At 41.9% G+C, this 18,335-nt stretch overlaps 1 protein-coding gene across 1 annotated transcript in view; it reads right to left on the bottom strand.

Annotated features, from left to right (window-relative positions):
• LOC147684251 (putative cation-transporting ATPase 13A5) overlaps window positions 1-18,335 on the bottom strand; it is a 256,436-nt gene that overhangs the window by 182,384 nt on the left and 55,717 nt on the right. The window contains exons 9-10 of the mRNA XM_086942616.1: window positions 15,228-15,398; window positions 10,876-11,033 (exon numbers count right to left, since the gene is read on the bottom strand). Of these exons, the coding sequence (XP_086798742.1) occupies window positions 10,876-11,033; window positions 15,228-15,398 (329 nt within the window). The remainder of the gene's footprint in view (window positions 1-10,875; window positions 11,034-15,227; window positions 15,399-18,335) is intronic.

Here is an 18,335-nt window from a genome sequence, read left to right on the forward strand (position 1 = left end):
ACATTGCCACAGCCCATCCAGACAACATATGTGATGACAGGGCAGGTAGTGCAGATGTGCTCCACAGCTGCTAATTCCTCAGCAGGCATTTGTCATGTGCAGTTGTGATGGAGCTTCTCAGAAGATACTTAATACCTAAAAGGGCTTATTTACAAGGTCCTTGAACTAATGGTATTTCACTTCTGACAACATCAAAATATGTAGCGGCTGTGCTGGAGGCTTGTACTGAAGCCCCAAAGTGATGTGCCAATGATTCCTCTTGGCATACCTCCCCAGAGTCGTCTGTCATCAATGAGGCTTGCCATGGCTTACACTGTGCAGCTCACCTTTGGATCTAATATGTAGTAATCTGTCTGAGGATGCATGGAACCTAAGTGTTAGATATCATGTACTCAGCAGCACTGCCAGGTACAGTTCTCGCGTTACTCAGTGGACCAGTACCCAAGAATCAGGATGTGTGCAGCTTACTCATTTACTGGTGTCTGCTTTTCAAAAGCCTCCGAATACCATTTCCTTACTTAGTAAGGTATGTGAATTGTTTCAGTGCACAGCATCATCCAAGTCAGCTACCATTGTGTAGTTAGGTAGTGATGCGGGTCAGCACGTGATTCTGCTAAATGACCAACAGGTGCATGTGTAAGGTATTAACATATGTGTTTCACTCAGCCAGCTTTAACTATGTGTATCATCCAGGCATGTCTACTGTGTCATCTGGACACTTACAACCAGAAGGGAGACATAGCCAGTAGCCTTGCATATGTACTGCACTGTTGTTGCTTATCACATATGTGTAGTAGATTAAATGATGTGCTTTCCTTGTTATGTCTTGTAGCTGGACCCCCCCACATACAAGGAACCTGAGATAACAAACTCTAGAAACCCCAACATCAGCGGTGAGCACCTTTACCTGTGCAATGTGCGTACTGCAAGGGGTGAGTGTGATGTCAGATTATGAGAGAATTGCCAGATTAAATGTGCATCCTCATTACAATAAAACATTTGGAAGGTGACAAATAGGCCATGGTAAGTTGTGGTGATGTGTTGCATGTCTATCAGGGTCTGACTATTGTTGAGAAGAACAATTTGCCAATCTGGGAAGGACAATTTGAAAGTCGATTGAGAGGGGAGCCATGATCAGAGTCTCAGACAATGCTATTGTAGGTGGTAGTAGATAGACATTTGTAATGGATGTGGCTGTGAATGTGACAGAATGCATGTCAGTTGCACATGCCATGATATTGTAGCATGTATTGAGAGGTGGCATGGTCCACCGTGGAGGTGCTACAGGTCAAATATGAGAAGGTCCATATTCCTTTATATGCTAAGTGGTACTTTTTCTGCATTGTTACATGTCATAATTAGCAAATTATCTGTAGAGGTAGCAATGTCTTCTGATTTGCCTCCTTGCCTTTTCAATTATTGAATTTTTTGAGGAAAAAAAGTGCTGTCAAGACATGACACTTATCAATGTGTTAAATGCCCATGACTTTAAGGTCATTGTAGGATGCCCAAGGTACACTAACAGACAGTGAAGGTGACAATGTGTACCATTCCATGGGTAGCTAAAATCTATGTTTACAAACATACACTGTACTGAAATGATCAACATTCGATCTGCCAATGGTGTTGCTATTGCACATTCTAACAATTGGTGCTTACTTTCCAATTAGGCCCGACGACATCTCACATACTAGATACAGGTATGTGCATAGTCACTCTAAGCTGCAAGATGAATTTAGGGTGTAGGGGCTACCACCTTAGGTGTTATGCTATTTAAGATATTTCCTGATGTTGACTCCTATTCCTAGTCAACCTTTGAGTGACATATATCCTCATTGCTTCAATAGACACCATGACATGTGATGACCAGCACCAATTCATCCATCATAAGGTGCGCTTCCACCAAATCAAGAGGGTTGCCAAGGTATACAGGGCCATGAAGCGGCATTATCAGGCAGAAAAGGCCCAGAGGAAGTGGTCTGTATTTCCAATGGGACCACCAATGATCACAAGTGGAAGCTCACCCTGCCATGGATAATTGATATTAGGGGCCTTACAAACAGCTGTCCTAATTACCTTTACCAGCATGTCTTCTCAACCACCGGCACCCACACCTCAGCCCACAGGAAGGCCCTCACAATTTGAGAAGAACCTGAAGCTTCAAGAGGCAGTCCTCAAAAACAAGGTGGATCCGTTCCTATTCCTGCTTCAGGACATTAAGCAGGCAGTTTGGCAGGCCAAAAGATAACTGCCATGGGGACCCCTTCTGCCGTTCACCCTGCTGGACTTGTAGACATTTCTTTTAACCCGGGGCATAGTGCGCGTAGTGGGGCTACATGGAGGTCAACAGAGATGCAAACAAACTCCGTGGACCTCCGCTACGCCACCCACCTCCACCCCGCCATTATAACAAGAAATTAAACATTAATAAGAGTAAATGTAAAACCACCTAACTGTACTGTGGCGTGCTCGGGCTGCTCTCCTCCTCTTTGTCGCCGTCTCGCTAATCTCTGTGAAGACAGCGCATGCATGCACACCCGCACATGGGCATTTCTCGCAAGAAATGCACAGGCCCACGCGCATGCACATTTGTCACAAGGATTAGCATGACGACGAGGAAGAGGAGGGCAGCCCGGGGACGCCGCAGTACAGGTAAGTGATTTTAAATAACTTTTTTATTAATGTTTAATTACTTGTTATAATAGGTGGTGGAGACGGGGGCTGGCCAACTTCTCTCCGCTGCAGAGTGTGCACAGATTTGCCTTTTCTGCATTCTCCACGAAATGCAGAGAAAACAAATCTCTGCACACTCCATGGGCGGAGCGGAGGTCTCTGCCCGGGGTTAATTTTTATAAGATTTTGTAGGTTATTTTAGGGTAGAGTGGTTTTAATAATAGTGTAGTTCTATTAGTTTAAGTGCATTTTTAGGGCGGGTTGGTTTATTAGTGGGTAGGGCTACTTTGGGTTAGTTAGGGAGGTGGATGTGTTTCATATGTATAAAAATAAATTCAAAATAAACTTTAAAATGTATGAAAAATGTTTAACAAATATGATTATTTCGTTTTCTATGTGCAGTTAGTTGATGTTTAGGTGTAGTTTCTGGCTGAAGGGTGGTGGGTGGTTGTTTAAAATGTCTTTCTATGGTGTATGATACGCTTATTTAAGATAAGATAGTTTTAAAATAGTAGATAGGATAAGTTAGTATAGAATAGGTTAGGGTAGGTTTTGAGACTAGGGTAGATAATAATTCCTGCTTAAGCTTTTATATTTCTATTAAATCTAATACTTTGCTGCAAACAGGTGTATGTCATGATTTACTGCATGGGAGTGAGCTTGTGTGCTCTGATGAAGTTTTGTAATTGCATTTGTCTTCTTAGCTATGGACAGAGATCTGTCAGGTTGCCCATGGCTTTCCATGATTTTATAATCAGACTTTGTTGAGCAGTGGGCGTGGCATTCACGGATGAATGTTGACACAGTGCTTATCTTGTGTTCACATGCAGGATCAATGTGTGTGTTGCTGATGCAACATACCTTGGAGGTATGTTATGCTCTCTGACTTTGGCAAATTTAGTATTCAAACTCATACACTTATGGCTTCCCCGTAACCACTTGCACTTGCAGCATGTACTTGTCAAGCCAATATTGTATGCTTACTAGTAACCATGAATGGACCCAACAAAATGATCCCACCATTCACAATGACTGTATGACACCAGTGGGACTAAATAATTGCAACCTAAATAATTGCAACCTTGAACAAGCACTCACTAGTCATTACACAAACGTGCTTTCAATATATGTTACACTCTCTCTCCCTAGCATTGTCCCAGACTCTGAAAACACACCCCCTTGGCTAGTAGTTGGTGTTGTAGCCTCACATAGTGGCCAGTGGTGAACCTTGTCCTGACTCATAGAGGTACGCAACATACAGGTTGTGCTTTTTGGGTACATTTATTTATAAGTGCCAATGTTGTAGGAGATCACAGCTAAAGTTGAAAGGACAACACCCTCAAAGGATGTTTAGAGCCAGTGGATGTCCAGATGAAGTCCATGGAGGGAACATGTAATGAAACATGTTGAGGTGAGGAGTGTGTCAGTCAAGATGATGATCATGGTGTCATTAGGGAGGTTATGCCACATTGTCAGTTCACAAATTTTCAAGGTGAACAGGGCAAAGTCAAAATGAGGACATTGACAGCAGATGTTCCCTGGTATGTTCATCAGCACAGAGTTAAGGAGAAACTGGGTATATGGCATGGCTTATACCTGACTTTTCTTCTTTGGAAAAAGGTTCCGTCCACATCTTCCTCCTCTGATGTGTGTGGTGTATCCCGTGAGTGTGGTGTTGTAGATGCGGCGGCCGAGGGAGGTACACACATCAGGGATGCAACGTGTGAATCCTGTGCCTCCAGCAGCACTCATTTGTGCCAATACATGAGGCAGCACAGCAGCGAGGAGGATCTGCTGGTTTTTCAACATGGCAGCAATTTGGTGGTGGTAGGCAGCCATGTGTGCTCCTGTAAGGGGTCCAGCTTCTCCTGGAGCACTGGACTACCACCTACGGTCTACAATGCTGCCTATAGATTGGTTGCCAGTTTCTCCCTAGTTTAGCACTTGGCATTGTGCCAGTGCTCCTTACAGTCTATTACTCCTCTTTTTGACTTCAGCTACACAGTTCAACTTGTCCACTATGGACGCCCATATGATCTTTTTCTTCCCCAATGACATTTTGGAGCTGATGAATGGCTGATGTTGTCGCTCTATCACCTCCACAATCAAGAATGTATTTTCCTCCTGTCTGAACTTGCACTTCTTCTTCCCCTTGGACTCTGGCTGGCCATCCTGACTGGTAGTGAGGTTGGAGGGTTGGTCTACTGTTCTCGTTCATTCCTGACTGCTCCATTCCGCATTCAGGTAAGTGTAACTTTTTTATTCTTAGCAGCGTTTTTGTGGGTTTTTTTTGCTGGATGCACAAAAGTGACGTTAAGCCGAATTGCATGGATTTTCTTGCTTTTAATTGGGCGAACATCCCTTTTTGTACCGCAGCGTGAATTTTTTTTCTGCAGCAAATGTTTCCCAATGCCATGTATCGATGTATTGTAAATAAAGTGCTAACATGCCTTTTTTGCATTAAAACTATCGCCGTATGTTTGATTCGTTCAACACTCACCTGATTTGCCTGACTTAAGCAGTGCACGGTCCCCGGTCCCCGGTCCACCGTGGCTTGTACAGATTGTGCAGAGGGACTTAGGGCTTATTTGTACACCTCCGGTTTGGGACTAGTGGTTCTGGTCGTGTTGGATGTCTAGTGGCTGCGTCCTCCCCTCTGCCTATTTAAAGCAGGAAAGGACGCCAAAGGCCCGTCTGTGTCCGTCCGCACCAGTCCACTGCCAGCCGCCAGGACTCCATGCCTGTTTATTTATATGGGGCATAATGGAAGGTAAGCTATCTACTATGGCCATTCAGTGTTACTCTAGCACAGAGCTAAAATCTTTAAATAGGCCCTTCACTATTTTGAAACCAAAAGATCTATCATGTACCAAGGAGTTTTTTGTGCGTCCAACGGTTGGCGTTTAGACCTCCATTAAGGAATCATTTATGGTAACCACCTCTTGCCTTGAGAAAAAAAGGAATTATCTGATAGTCCATATCAACTACACAGACTATCTTAATGCCCGGTCCATTCTCAAACACGCTCTACAATGATGGCGCCACCTAGATCTTGAAAAACCGGATGTTTGTTTAATAACTGAAACATGGCTCCATGACCAGGCATCTCCTGACATAGTGATTGCCTTCCCATCCCAATATCAGCTACCTAGATTAGATAGAGCGGCTGGGAGAGGGGAGGGATAGCAGTGGCCACCAGGGAAAAATTTGAAATCATCATGCTAGATTCCTGCAATATGGACAAAGCAGAAATACTTATTTTTAAATTTTCTACCCAATCGTCTGAAACATGGACAGGGGCTTTAGTTTACAGACCCCCAGGGCAAAAAAATAATTTAGTAAATATTCTCTTGGAACTCATTGCACCTTATGATCTAGCCGCAAATAATTTTATTCTCATTGGAGATTTCAATTATCATGCGGATTTATCACAGGACCCCTATACTGACCAATTGGAAACTTCACTACAGACATTAGGACTGATGCATCTGGTAGTAGGTCCTACCCATCAGGCCAGTCATACCTTGGATTTACTGTTCACTAACTCAACTAAAGTCACAGTTGAACAACCTCAACCTCTACTCTGGTTGGACCATCATCTGCTAAAATTTGGCATTCGTATGGATGCTCCAATAATCTGCAAGGATAATGACTGTGCCTTAATCAGGCCCTGGTGTAAAGTCACCCCTACATCTTTCACCACCTACTTTACTGCTGAAGCCATACCTCATACAGATAATGTATATCAAGCAACTACGGCCTTTGAAGAGGGCATTATACTTGCCTTGAACACAGTAGCACCCATGTCAAGGGTCAAGATTAAAGGCAAAGCATCTCCATGGTTTACATCATTATTAAAAACTGAGAAACTTTCCAGCAGAACTGTCGAACGGCACAGGAGGAAAACGAAAACTATGGAAGATCAAATCAGATATAAATTGATCCACCGTACCTACCTAAACAATATTAAACAGGCCAAAAAGACATATTTAACAGCGAGGATTAACAATGCCGCTAACTCCTGTACAGAGTTATATACAATTCTGAAGGAGTTTACAACTCCCCAGGCTAACCAGCTCTCCCTTCCTGCCACACAAGAATGGGTCAATAGAGTATCTTCTTTTTTCGATGAAAAGGTTAAAGCTATTTATAGATCCTCCCCCCAAAGACAATGTCAACAACATTGACTTGCACCCAGCTGCGAATAGCCAACCATTGTTGCCTCTGCTGGTTGAATTTAAAACTGTGACCTGCAAGCAGGTATCAGAAGCCATTGCTAAGATCAAATCAGGCTCCCCAACAGATCCTCTTCCGCCTCGCTTTTTTATGCAATTAGCACCCCTGTTGATAACAAATTTAACAGAGATTTTTAATATGTCACAAGACCAAGCGACGGTGCCGATAAGATGCAAAACGCTCAAGTCAGGCCTATCCTGAAAAAAACAACCCTAGATCCCAAAGAACTAGGCAATTACCGTCCCATCTCGCTACTGCCTTATTTCGGGAAGGCGCTCGAATCCTTGGTAAATAATTAACATACTGTCCATCTGGAAAGTCATGGACTTCTTGATACATCGCAATTAGGATATTGGTTGGCGCATAGCACCGAAACGGCAGTAGTAGAGATGGTTGATAACATCAGGCTGGCTTTGGATAAAAGAGAATCGGCTATGCCGGTTCTTTTGGACCTGTCAGCCCTCTTCGACACCATCTCACATGTCATTTTAGAACAACTGCTCTGGGAAGTGGAGTTCTGAGGGAAAGCTCTGAACTGTTTTAAAATCTATGTAAAGGACAGCTCCACAACTGTGCATATAGATACCCTGGCCTCATGCAGCAGACCAGTAAGCATTGGAGTTCCCCAGGGGTCAATCCTGAGCCCCATGCTTTTTAATCTTTATGTAAGACCTCTGACCAGGATAATCAGGTCTTAAGGGTTGAGGTTGTGTTATATGCTGATGACACTCAGTTGTTGATCACATTTGGTTCTGACCCTACAGACACAATGATACGGTTTAAAAACTGTTTGACCCACATCAACAACTGGATGGGCAATAACAAATTACAGCTAAGTGGCCGTAAAACCGAGATCATTCTGTTCGGCAGGGCTGAAGAGTACTCGTCTAACAGCTGGTGGCCTCAGGCATTGGGCCAATGCCTGTCCCCAAAACAAGCAGTCTGCAATCTTGGAATAATGATTGACAACAAGTTATCCATGAAAAATCATGTCAATCTTGTGCTGTCTACTTGTTACGGGATCCTGCGGAATCTACACAAGAACTTTAAATGGCTACCTATCGAAGCCAGGAAGCCTCTGGTCAAGGGCTTAACTGTAAGCCGCATGGATTGTTGGAATGCCTGATTAGCCTCCCTAAATGAGGTCCTCTTTTCTAAACTGCAAATTCTGCAGAATACTGCAGCCAGACTGACCTTAAATTTCCCTCCAAACTTGTCCCAAGTCTGAGGTCCCTTCACTGGCTTCCAGTTAGAAAAAGAGGTCTCTTTAAAATCCTGTGCCTAACTCATAAAAGTATCTATGGCACTGGGCCTGGTTATTTAGCAAAAAAACTTAAAAAAATACCAGCCAGAAAGAACATTAAGGTCCAGTTCAAAATCTCTTCTTAACCCACTGCGAGTCTGCACCGTACCTAACGGGGATCAATCCTTTTCTGTTCCCGCCCCCCATCTCTGGACCAAGCTGCCGCTTCATCTACTCTCCATTGCGGACAACCAGTGTTTCTGCAAAGAATTGAAAACGTGGCTGTTTGACCAGAAATAACGCAATTGAATATGACCTTCAGTCTTTGGAATCTCCGAAAGCGCCATGAGACCTACTGGTGATATGCGCGCTATATAAGATTCTCTGACTTGACTTGACATGGCATTAGGATTTGTCGTACGGCAGTGGTAAATTATTTGATACTCCACTGTGTGAAAAGAGCAGAGTGTCATTTTTGTAAATATACCACTCATCCCTTCAAATCAGTCTTTATCTGGCAATACATGTGCTACACAAAGAAAGACAATAATCCGTATTTGTAAAGCACAAATATATCACCCTTTAATGGTTCAAGGCTCAGGGGGATAAGTACAAGATAGGCAATTTATGATGTTCTTGGGCATGTAAAAATCTGATTCTAGTGCAAGCTCAATGAGATGTCTAGTACCTCTTTTATAGACTTTAAGGGGCAGATCTATAAGGAAGTGCCGCAGTATGGCACCGCAAGCCCTTTGGCTGCGCCACTTTGGCACTTCCGAAGCACAGGCATGCGACATATTTACAAGAATATGTCGCATCTCCGTGCTTCCCCCTGCAATGGCGCATAAACTGCAGCTTTGCTCTGGTGCAGGCATCCATTCACCATGGTGCAAGGATGCCTGTGTCGATGGCGAGATTGTTTTTGTGCAGGAAGGAGCACCTTCCTGCACAAAAATAATAATTACAGGCATTTTCCTTTTTCAATGCATGCTACAGAATGCAGCATGCATTGAAAGAGGCAAAAACGAGGAGAAATGAAAACATTTCTCCTCGTTGCACCACGCTACAACACCTCTAGGGTGGTGTAGCATTCAGATGCATGTCCAGCCTTACGATTTCTCGTAAATCTGGAGATGTGTCTTGTTCCATGGTTTTTGCTTGGGAACACTCACAGCAACACCCATGGAACGCCTCTTCAACGCAAAGTGCTGCGTGTGAAGGGGCCGTATTTACAAGGAGATGAAAAGTCACACAGGGTGGCTTTTCCTGTCCTTGTAAATATGGAGGAGCCCCCTGCGCCCCCAGTACGTCACCAAAAGTTACAAACTGGTGGAGCAGGGGGCTTGTAAATCTGCCCCTAAAGGTCATAGGGTAGTAGAGTCAAACAGTCAGGATTTACTATCAAAAGGAGGCATAGCATAGGAATTTAGTATGTGTAAGGACGCTTATCTTTTTATAGAACTACTTATTTCTTTGGGCCACAATGCAGTCTGTCATTACTTCTCACTGAGCTACTACAGAAATAGATCAACCATAAGTCCATATTGCCCCTTTTCCCACTAAATGCCTAGATTGCCTGAACTTTGCAATGTATCTGAATTACAATTCAGAAATACTTTACTTTGTGCCACATTAGTGAGGTGCGACGCGGGTCTTGACACACAAAGGTCCCATGGCTTAGATCTTGACCTAAATTTCTTGACTATGGGACGAAAGTGAAATGAAATATTGACGGCGATGCTGCTTAAAGTAAATTACACATTCCATGTGATTATTTCAACCATTTCACCCATCACTTCATGCTGCTCTCTCCTGAAATTGATCAGTATGCTGTGTAGGCAGGTGCCATGAACCGCACCAAGACCTGGCTCTTCGAATGATCCTCCACTCAGAGGAACAGCATCTCCCCAGCCCCTTGAGACCCTCACGGATGAGTAGCCACATTTTATAAGCCCCTGATTGATTGATTGACCGAGTTGTGAAGCAGGTAGCATAAAATCAAGACCCTTGAAGTCTGGGGTTCCAACTCGTTGACCAGTTAGAATTTTCAACGGTTGACAAATTAACTTGTTGGTGATTGGTGGAAAATAGGGATCTCTTATCGGATCTACATTGTCACCACCAGATATGACATTTTGGTTCTAAGATATATCACTTTCTAAGTACAACTTAGAGATAGGATAAAATCTTTGCTATATTGACTACTCCATTATACTTATTGATAGCAATTTTCATACTAAGAATGTACAGGATTTCTCTGTAAAAATGATGGTTGCTGATGGCTTTAAATTGTGAGGTAACCAATTGATAATTGATTATTTGAATACCCTCTATTTGGAATTTGCTTTTTGAGTGCTTTGACCTGGGTTGTACAACAGGATGCATCATGCTATTTTGAGTTTTGCTGATATTGGAGAAGGAAGAATGATTCAGTTAGGAACCAAACAGTTGTTGCCCATCAAGAAGACTAAGGGCCCAATTTAGATCTCAGTAGAGGGGAATACTTCATCTGAAGCATGATTGATATCCCACCCATGTATTATAATTCCATTATATTCTTTGGAGGTCGTAAAACGGAGGACGGGATATCCATCATGATTGTGATGGATATTCCATCATCCGAGATAAAGGTAGGGCATAAAGGTAGAATAAAGCGAGACCGAAAGAAAGAACTGCATGTAAGTGTTGTTAAGAATTCCATGTACATATGAGATCCTACTTACCCCATAACTTGTAAGCACAATTACTGAATAGATAAATCCTATAAGGGAAATGATCAGAAGACCGTGGATGAATCTGACTGCATCCCTGTAGAGCTTGGCATCAACCGGCTTTGAGTAAAGAATAGACCTCACCAAATCACCCTTCGCTGTGTTGAAACCTAGAGGGACAGATTGTCACAAATATGAACAGCACAATTGGAATTTCATTGAATCAATCAACAAGATTTATAAAGCGAGGCAAATCACCTGTGGGGGTCTCAAGGCGGTGGAGTTGCTAGCTGCTTCCAAAAAAAAAAGTGAAAGACGAGGGAAAAGCAGGCGAAAGCACTGAGAAAAAAAGCAGAAAAAGGGCAAAGCAGTAAAAAAATGAGGCAAGAGAAGGCACACAGCTAAAGCAGGAGAAAACACTCCCAAAAAATGGGGGAGAAAGGAAGGGGAAAGCAATTTAACAAAATGAGGAAAACCAGGAGAAAGCACTCTGAAAGACGAGGCAGAAGCAGAGCAGTGCAGCAGCACAGGAGAGCTGGGCCTCCATTATGTAGGTCCTGGGACGAGTTAAAGGTGCTGGGAGGTGCTCAGTAGGCTTAGGGGGTAGGTGGAAAAACATGGATCAGGCAAGAGCGTCAAATGAGGAAAAAAACAAGGTGAAGCAGTGAAAATCAAGGGAAAGGCAGGAGAAAGCACTCAGAAATTGGGGAAGAGGAATGTGAAAGCAGTAAAAAATGCAGAAAAAACTGGAGAAAGCTCTAAAAAAAATGTAGGCGAGGAAAGATAAAACACTAAAAAAAACACGCAAAAGCAGTAGAAGGCTCTCAAACATGGGGAAAGCAAGGAGAAAGCAGTGAAAAATGAGGTAAAAGCAGGAGAAAGCACTCAGATAAACGGGGGAACGGAATGAGAAATCAGTAAAAAAAACGAGGCAAAAGCAAGAGAAAGGACTAGGAAAAACAGAGAGTAAGCAAAGCAGTTGTAGCAGCATGGGACGCCAGAGCTGGGTGAGCTGGGCATAGGGAATACATTTCATATGTAAAATCTGCTTTGAAAGCTTAACTATCATTTTACGCACTTCCATTTGTTGCTGCTCAGTACTTCTTTTGGTATATCCCAGACTGAGAACATCAAAATCAGGTGCAATTAAAGTACATGTTAACCAATCTAAAACAATGGTAGGAACATTCATGGAGTATGTTCCTACATTTTGATGGCCCATATTATCCAATTTGACACTTGGTATGAAGACTATCACATGGCCTGTTTGTGGGCAATGTTGTGTTTCTTATGAGAGTGTGAAGTGTCTCATATAGAACATTTGCATTGACTTATCTTACAACAATTGTTTCTCAACTGAGTGATCTTTAAGTCTGATAATGGGGCTTGTTTTGAGGTTCTGTGGGCAAATGTCAACAATAAATATACTGTGAGTGAATGAAGGAAACTTCATTGTTCAGTTAATTGAAACTTACAATTAAAACACATAAAAATGAGAGGGGTGAGTGCACAGTCATCATATTATTACATAAAAGTGCCTGGTGCATATCAAGCTCCTGGTAAAGGCTAAATTATTAGGACAGGGAACAGCCACTTACTGTTCGTGTTACTTGAGTTAGGCCGCCGGTCCCTTTGTTGCACCAGAATAACCGTCGGGTAGGGGGACTTATTCCCCAACTTTACCATGGCCCCCTACTGATGGGTGAAGCTGAAATCAAGACCACTAGCCGATTAACCTGGGCGTGGGTTCACTCTCAGGATAGATTTGCAAGTGTTTTCTATTTGTCATTATCCTTCCCTATGTCTTCACCTTTTTTCTAATTGTTGATGTGCCCAGCATATACATTCAAGAAACCCTGTATTGTACACATGTTTTGTCTGAGAACATGTTTAAAAAGGCCCTAGCTTACAGGTTTTCAACCAGAAGCACCATGAGCATGGAAGTAATGCTTTTTATTCAATACAATTATAATATCCTTTATTTCAGTTACTTTTGTTCACTACTTTTCAATTTATTTTGGTACCTTCTAATAACTCTGAAATGATTTTAAGGTGAAATATCCAACCAAAAATGTCCTTTTCCTATACTTATAATGTAATTGACAACAATATTAAAAAAAAATTGGTTGTCACTAATATCATTGTCATAAAAATTGTGCTTTAATAAATATTTGTATATATAAACTTAAATAGTAAACATATATTAAACAGCAGCAGTAATATAAAAGAAATTAAATATATTTAATTAATTAAAAAATATATATAACTATTATAATTATTTACAAAAATAAAACACACGTACATTTTAAGATATACATATATGTTTTACATACATTTAATATAAAAAGATTATTAAACTAATAATTTTAATTCATATTATAATTTAACAATATTTTCAGAAAAATGTAATAGTGAGACAAATGATTTTTTATGGACGGCCTATAGAACGTACCCTGATCCCGGGGAGCACCTCATCCTGGGGCAATGATCAATTTGTGGCGGGGAGCCTTAGAGACTCTCCGTGGTACCACCACCTTCCTGGACAGGGCCACCATGAAGGAAGAATGAGGCCACGCATCCTCCTCTTGGAGCTATAGATGGCCAGAGGGACATGCTCCTGCTATTTCCCAGGGTGCCAACTGTGTCTTGATGGGAGGTTTACCACGCTTGCCAAGCCACAGCAAACACTATGCTTCCAACAAGTGAGAGCATACAAAACTATCTTGTTTCCTGGAAACAGAGCAGATTTGCCTTTCGGCAGAGGTAGCTCCATGTTTAGCAGCTCCCTATGTCTAAGAGCAATGCCGGCTCCTGTAGGAGGTTGGGAGCATGCAAGGACTGTGGGGGAGAAACCCAGCAGACATGGCCAGGCTTCAGGGGATGGGTTCCCAGGGGCCCATATCAGTCCCCCTCCTCTAAATCAAAACATTTATAAAAAAAGACTGGTTCCAGGGTATTGGTTACCTAGGGCCGAAATCGGCCAAGAGAAGTATGGCGGCGCAGCTCCCCTTCCCTAATAGAACAATTTCTTTTAAAAGCCAGCCCGGCTAGTTCTGAGAGGTTCCTCCCCCTTTTTCCATCACTCTGCGAACGCTCCTCAGAGCGCACTACAGTTTGGGGGATGAAGTCCCCTTGGGCGCTGAGGGTCTTTGGGGTACAAGAACCCCTCCTGTTACCTTCACTAAGTCCCACACAGCCTGATTGCTGAGACCTGGTCAATAGCCCGTCCCCTTTTTCCACCACTCTACAAATGCACCTACTGTCACACTACTGGTTGGGGATGAAGTACTCTTGGGTGCTGGGGGTTCTTGGGGGCCAAGCAGCTCTCCTGCTACCTCTAGTAAGTCTGTCACAGCAGCATTCATGAGAGCTGGTTGAGGCCACGCCACCTTTCTCCAGCACTCTGCAAACATGACAATTAGTTAAGAAACCCTGGAAATTCACTTAAAAAACAAATGTTACAAGGATGGTATAGTTAAAATATAGGATTTGAAAAACCTTAGGAATTCACTGAAAACAACAAAGGTCACTGGGACTTTATAGTTAGGAAATGGAATTAAAAAAATCCTTGGAAATTCACTAAAAAATGGTTACAGGGACATTATAGATAAGCTCAGATTTTCCTTTTATAAAACCATAGGAATTCAGTAGTTATAGTTACCTGAGCTAACTATATCTTACGCACCCGCAATGCACTTTTTATGACCTCAAATATTTCATCACTGATGACATGGTCAGTGACACCACAGATGACATATCAAATTACATCACTGATGACTTCATACACAGAACCACTCACAAATCTACTCACACCCACATACAACCTCTTGCATTTCTACTCACATGTCTTCAAATCACTCACATACCATTCATAAACAGTACACACACATCCACTCACTCACCCATACAGCCAATCATACAACCAGCCACTCACGCGTACAGCCACTCACACAGCCACACACTCACACAGACAGCTACTAGCACACCTTCTTATTACCTACACAGTCACTCACTCACCCATAGAGACGTTCAACACAGCCACTCACTCATTCACACATCTGCTCACTCACCCATACAGTCATTCACACAGACACTTACTCTCCAATACAGCCATTCACACCCCCTCCCTTAACCAAGCACCCACTCAACCAGCCACTCATTCACCCACACAGCAAAGAATGAAGAAACTGTTCCATACTTTTATGAAGTAGATACATTTAAATTTTAGAAAACATGTTTGAATTGCTTCAGTATCCATAGTATACCTTTTCTTTCTAAACAAACCTAAAATGTCTAGTGACATGCAGTAGTATTCTTTCATTGGAATATGGATGAAGGAATGTTAATAAATGATATGAACTCACCAGTCTTAAGTATAACTGCTTTTGCTGGTTCCATCTTTGATGGTTTTGACTGTATGAGCTCAGTCCCACAGAACAAGATGTGCTTTTTGTAATCCTCTTTACTATGGATTTTCCATGGAACTGAGTTGCTGATGTTTGGCAGGGGGATCTTGTTAACAGGCACACTCTCACCTAAGGGAACAAATATTATAATGTTAGACAGAGTACTGCATAGCACCTTTTTTCCATACACTGTTATTCTGGTCTCCTTGTCAAAATTGCTAGAAGCCACTTTGCCAACATAGATCGCTCATCAAGAAAAAGGTCATGTCGTCACCCATGGTAGAGCACTTTCTGGATAAAAGCCATAGTGAGAATGATTTTAAATGGTCCATTCTATTATCCCTGAATCTAGAAAAACGTCCCGGTGATGTTGACCGTGCGTTCTGCAAAAGGAGGCATATCTTATCCTCAAGTTCAACAGCACGTTGACAGGATTAAATAGCCTGACAGAGTTATCAAGGCTTTAAATACATTTATAGCAGACTGATTTTCTATCACTGTTGCAAACTCTTTTAAGGACCTGTGTCTTTCATATTCACGATTGTCTATGGTATGGGCAGAACTTCTTTACTGTTTTGTTGACTATAAATAGCACAAGATGATTGCTTCTAATAGTCACTCTAGCAACTTCAAACTACATGACCCATAATTCCTCGCTTGGGTAAAAAGATAAAATGAGCAAGGCTTCGGTCAATGGTCGCCACCTCCGTCGAATAGGAGGTTTGCACTTTTGAAATATATCTGACAATATAAACCATTATCCAAATGTTGGTGGTTTTAATAATTTCAGTCACTATTTGGATGAAACAGACGTTTGTCAATAGTGGTTTCTGCACGTGCAGACTACGTGTACCATAACTCCATGCGAGACACAATATGATGCAAGCCAAGTATTCCAAAATGGCCACCGCCTCTTTCGTGTAGGAGGTCAGAGCGTTTGGAACACGAGCGGCAGCATCAGGTAAGGTGCTAATTTACTTTACTTTAGTGCTGTCCATTTCCTATCTTATTGTAAATCATACGCGCTAAGGAGCTCAATTCGCACTTGTTGTTTTTAGGAGCGAGCGAACGCAGGAAGGGGTACCATCTGAGTAATTTGGTGGAAGCGCCAGCATACAATCAGGTATGTCGCGCTACACTTGCTTGTTGGTCTTTTTACAATAAGTGTGAACTCTGTGCTGATTTCAACATTACGGAATTTCCTTCTGCTTCAGATTGTATCTGGATGGTGTGCACTGAACAACTGCCCCGCTACACGTGACATAAGGTATGTGACGTGGCAGGTTCCATCTTAAGCATTGTATTCATGGTTTTAAGTAAACAACACGTTTTTTAATAAACACTCGAATTCTCTTTGTCAGAATCTTCGAGTTGTATTTGAATAAACACCAACCGACGGCGACGGCCGATACCTTAACTTGCTCAAAAGAGGTATGAATAGAATCCCAGTTCAATTCGAATTCTCCTTGCATAAACTGTTCTCAATATGCAGAAATCTTCTTCTCATTACAGATAATGAGAAAATACTCCGTGTCCTTGGTCAGTCCATATCTGAATAATAAAGGCTTAATCGGAGCCCGGTTTTGATTACCAAGTGAGGCCACCAGCTAATTTTAGGTACTTTTTTAATACCCTAAAGTGCTCCATAAGTCGAGTTCGAGTTCAAAAGCTTTTATTCGATTTGTGCATACAAATCATACAAGCAAAAGTACATAATTAAAATATTAAAAATCACCATATGAACTCTCCTAGAGAGGCGAAAAAGGCTAAAGTGCAGCAAATAGTAAGTGATCATGTCTCTTTGGGTCAGCATATTATTATAAAATACAAAACATTCTTACATAAACAAACTGGGGATCAGTAGGAGTTACTCAATAGGCCTTTCCTGGGAACTGTACATTAAAATTATTAAGTAATCATACAATACTGTGGACCTCTACAAATATAAAAAATACCTTAATTACAGAAATTGATATAAATTTTAAAATTGAAGGCATATATATACAGACAGGAGTGTTAACGGTAATAGCATCATAAAACAATTCCTGGCAGCTGTATAACATAAGTACAGACAGGTAAGTAAAAACATTATTATAGTACAATACTTTTCCTGGCAGCTGTACATTTTAAAATAAAAGTAGCCAAAAAGAAACAAATCTCCTCGTTCTCTAATGAGGATAAAAATATCAATGCTGTTTGTGTAGTACGAATGTTATATTTGATAAAAATTGGCTTAAGGTATTTTAACCTGAGAAACTGAAAGAATTTACAAAAAAGTAAGAAATGGCAACTACTCTGCCGGGAGATACTGTCACACGGACAGGGTATGTCTGAACTGGTTTTTGTGTTTGGAAAAGCAACCAAGTGGTGAACAATGCCCAATCTGACCCGTGTTAAAACATACTGATGAGAGGGACGAGTCACATATACAAGATAGGATTGGAGTCCCGAAGTTAGATTTAAATCTTTATAGAATTTCACAGTGACAAGATTGCCAACGGTTTTATCTCGCTCAGCCTTACGGAAGTTTAGGAACGTTGTCTTGATTTCTTTTTTTGAAATAGAAACAACATTTTCAGGCTCACGGAACACATCAATGTTAAAAAGAAGGAGATACCAGCGGTGAATGTATCTTAACCACAATATACGTGAAGAGTGGTCCAAACCTATACAATCAAGGATAATATCCTGAGTGAATCGAGTCTCTGGCTTAGCCCAAATAGAACGCCACAATAAGAGTGGCCGAACTGCTGCTAAGTCAGAAATGTACTCGATCCCGACTTCTTCATGAATCAGCTGGATGGAGGCAGAAGGGGGAACACACAACAACCTCCTTAAAAACTTATTTTCCTCCTTCTGCAGGGAAATACCCTCGCAGTGTCCCCACACCCCTGCCCCATACAGAGCAGAGGAGACACAACATACATTGTATATGTTCATCATATCTGAAATACTTCGTGAGCCAAGTTTAGAAGCAAAACGAAAAATACTACTAGTAGACCGTAGCATTTTTATTCTAACAGCATCAAATTCCGCATTCCAGGTCCCACTGTTGTTGTATGTTAT

This window comes from Lissotriton vulgaris, chromosome 11 (assembly GCF_964263255.1).
Source record: "Lissotriton vulgaris chromosome 11, aLisVul1.2, whole genome shotgun sequence".
In the NCBI taxonomy this organism is placed as follows: domain Eukaryota; kingdom Metazoa; phylum Chordata; class Amphibia; order Caudata; family Salamandridae; genus Lissotriton; species Lissotriton vulgaris.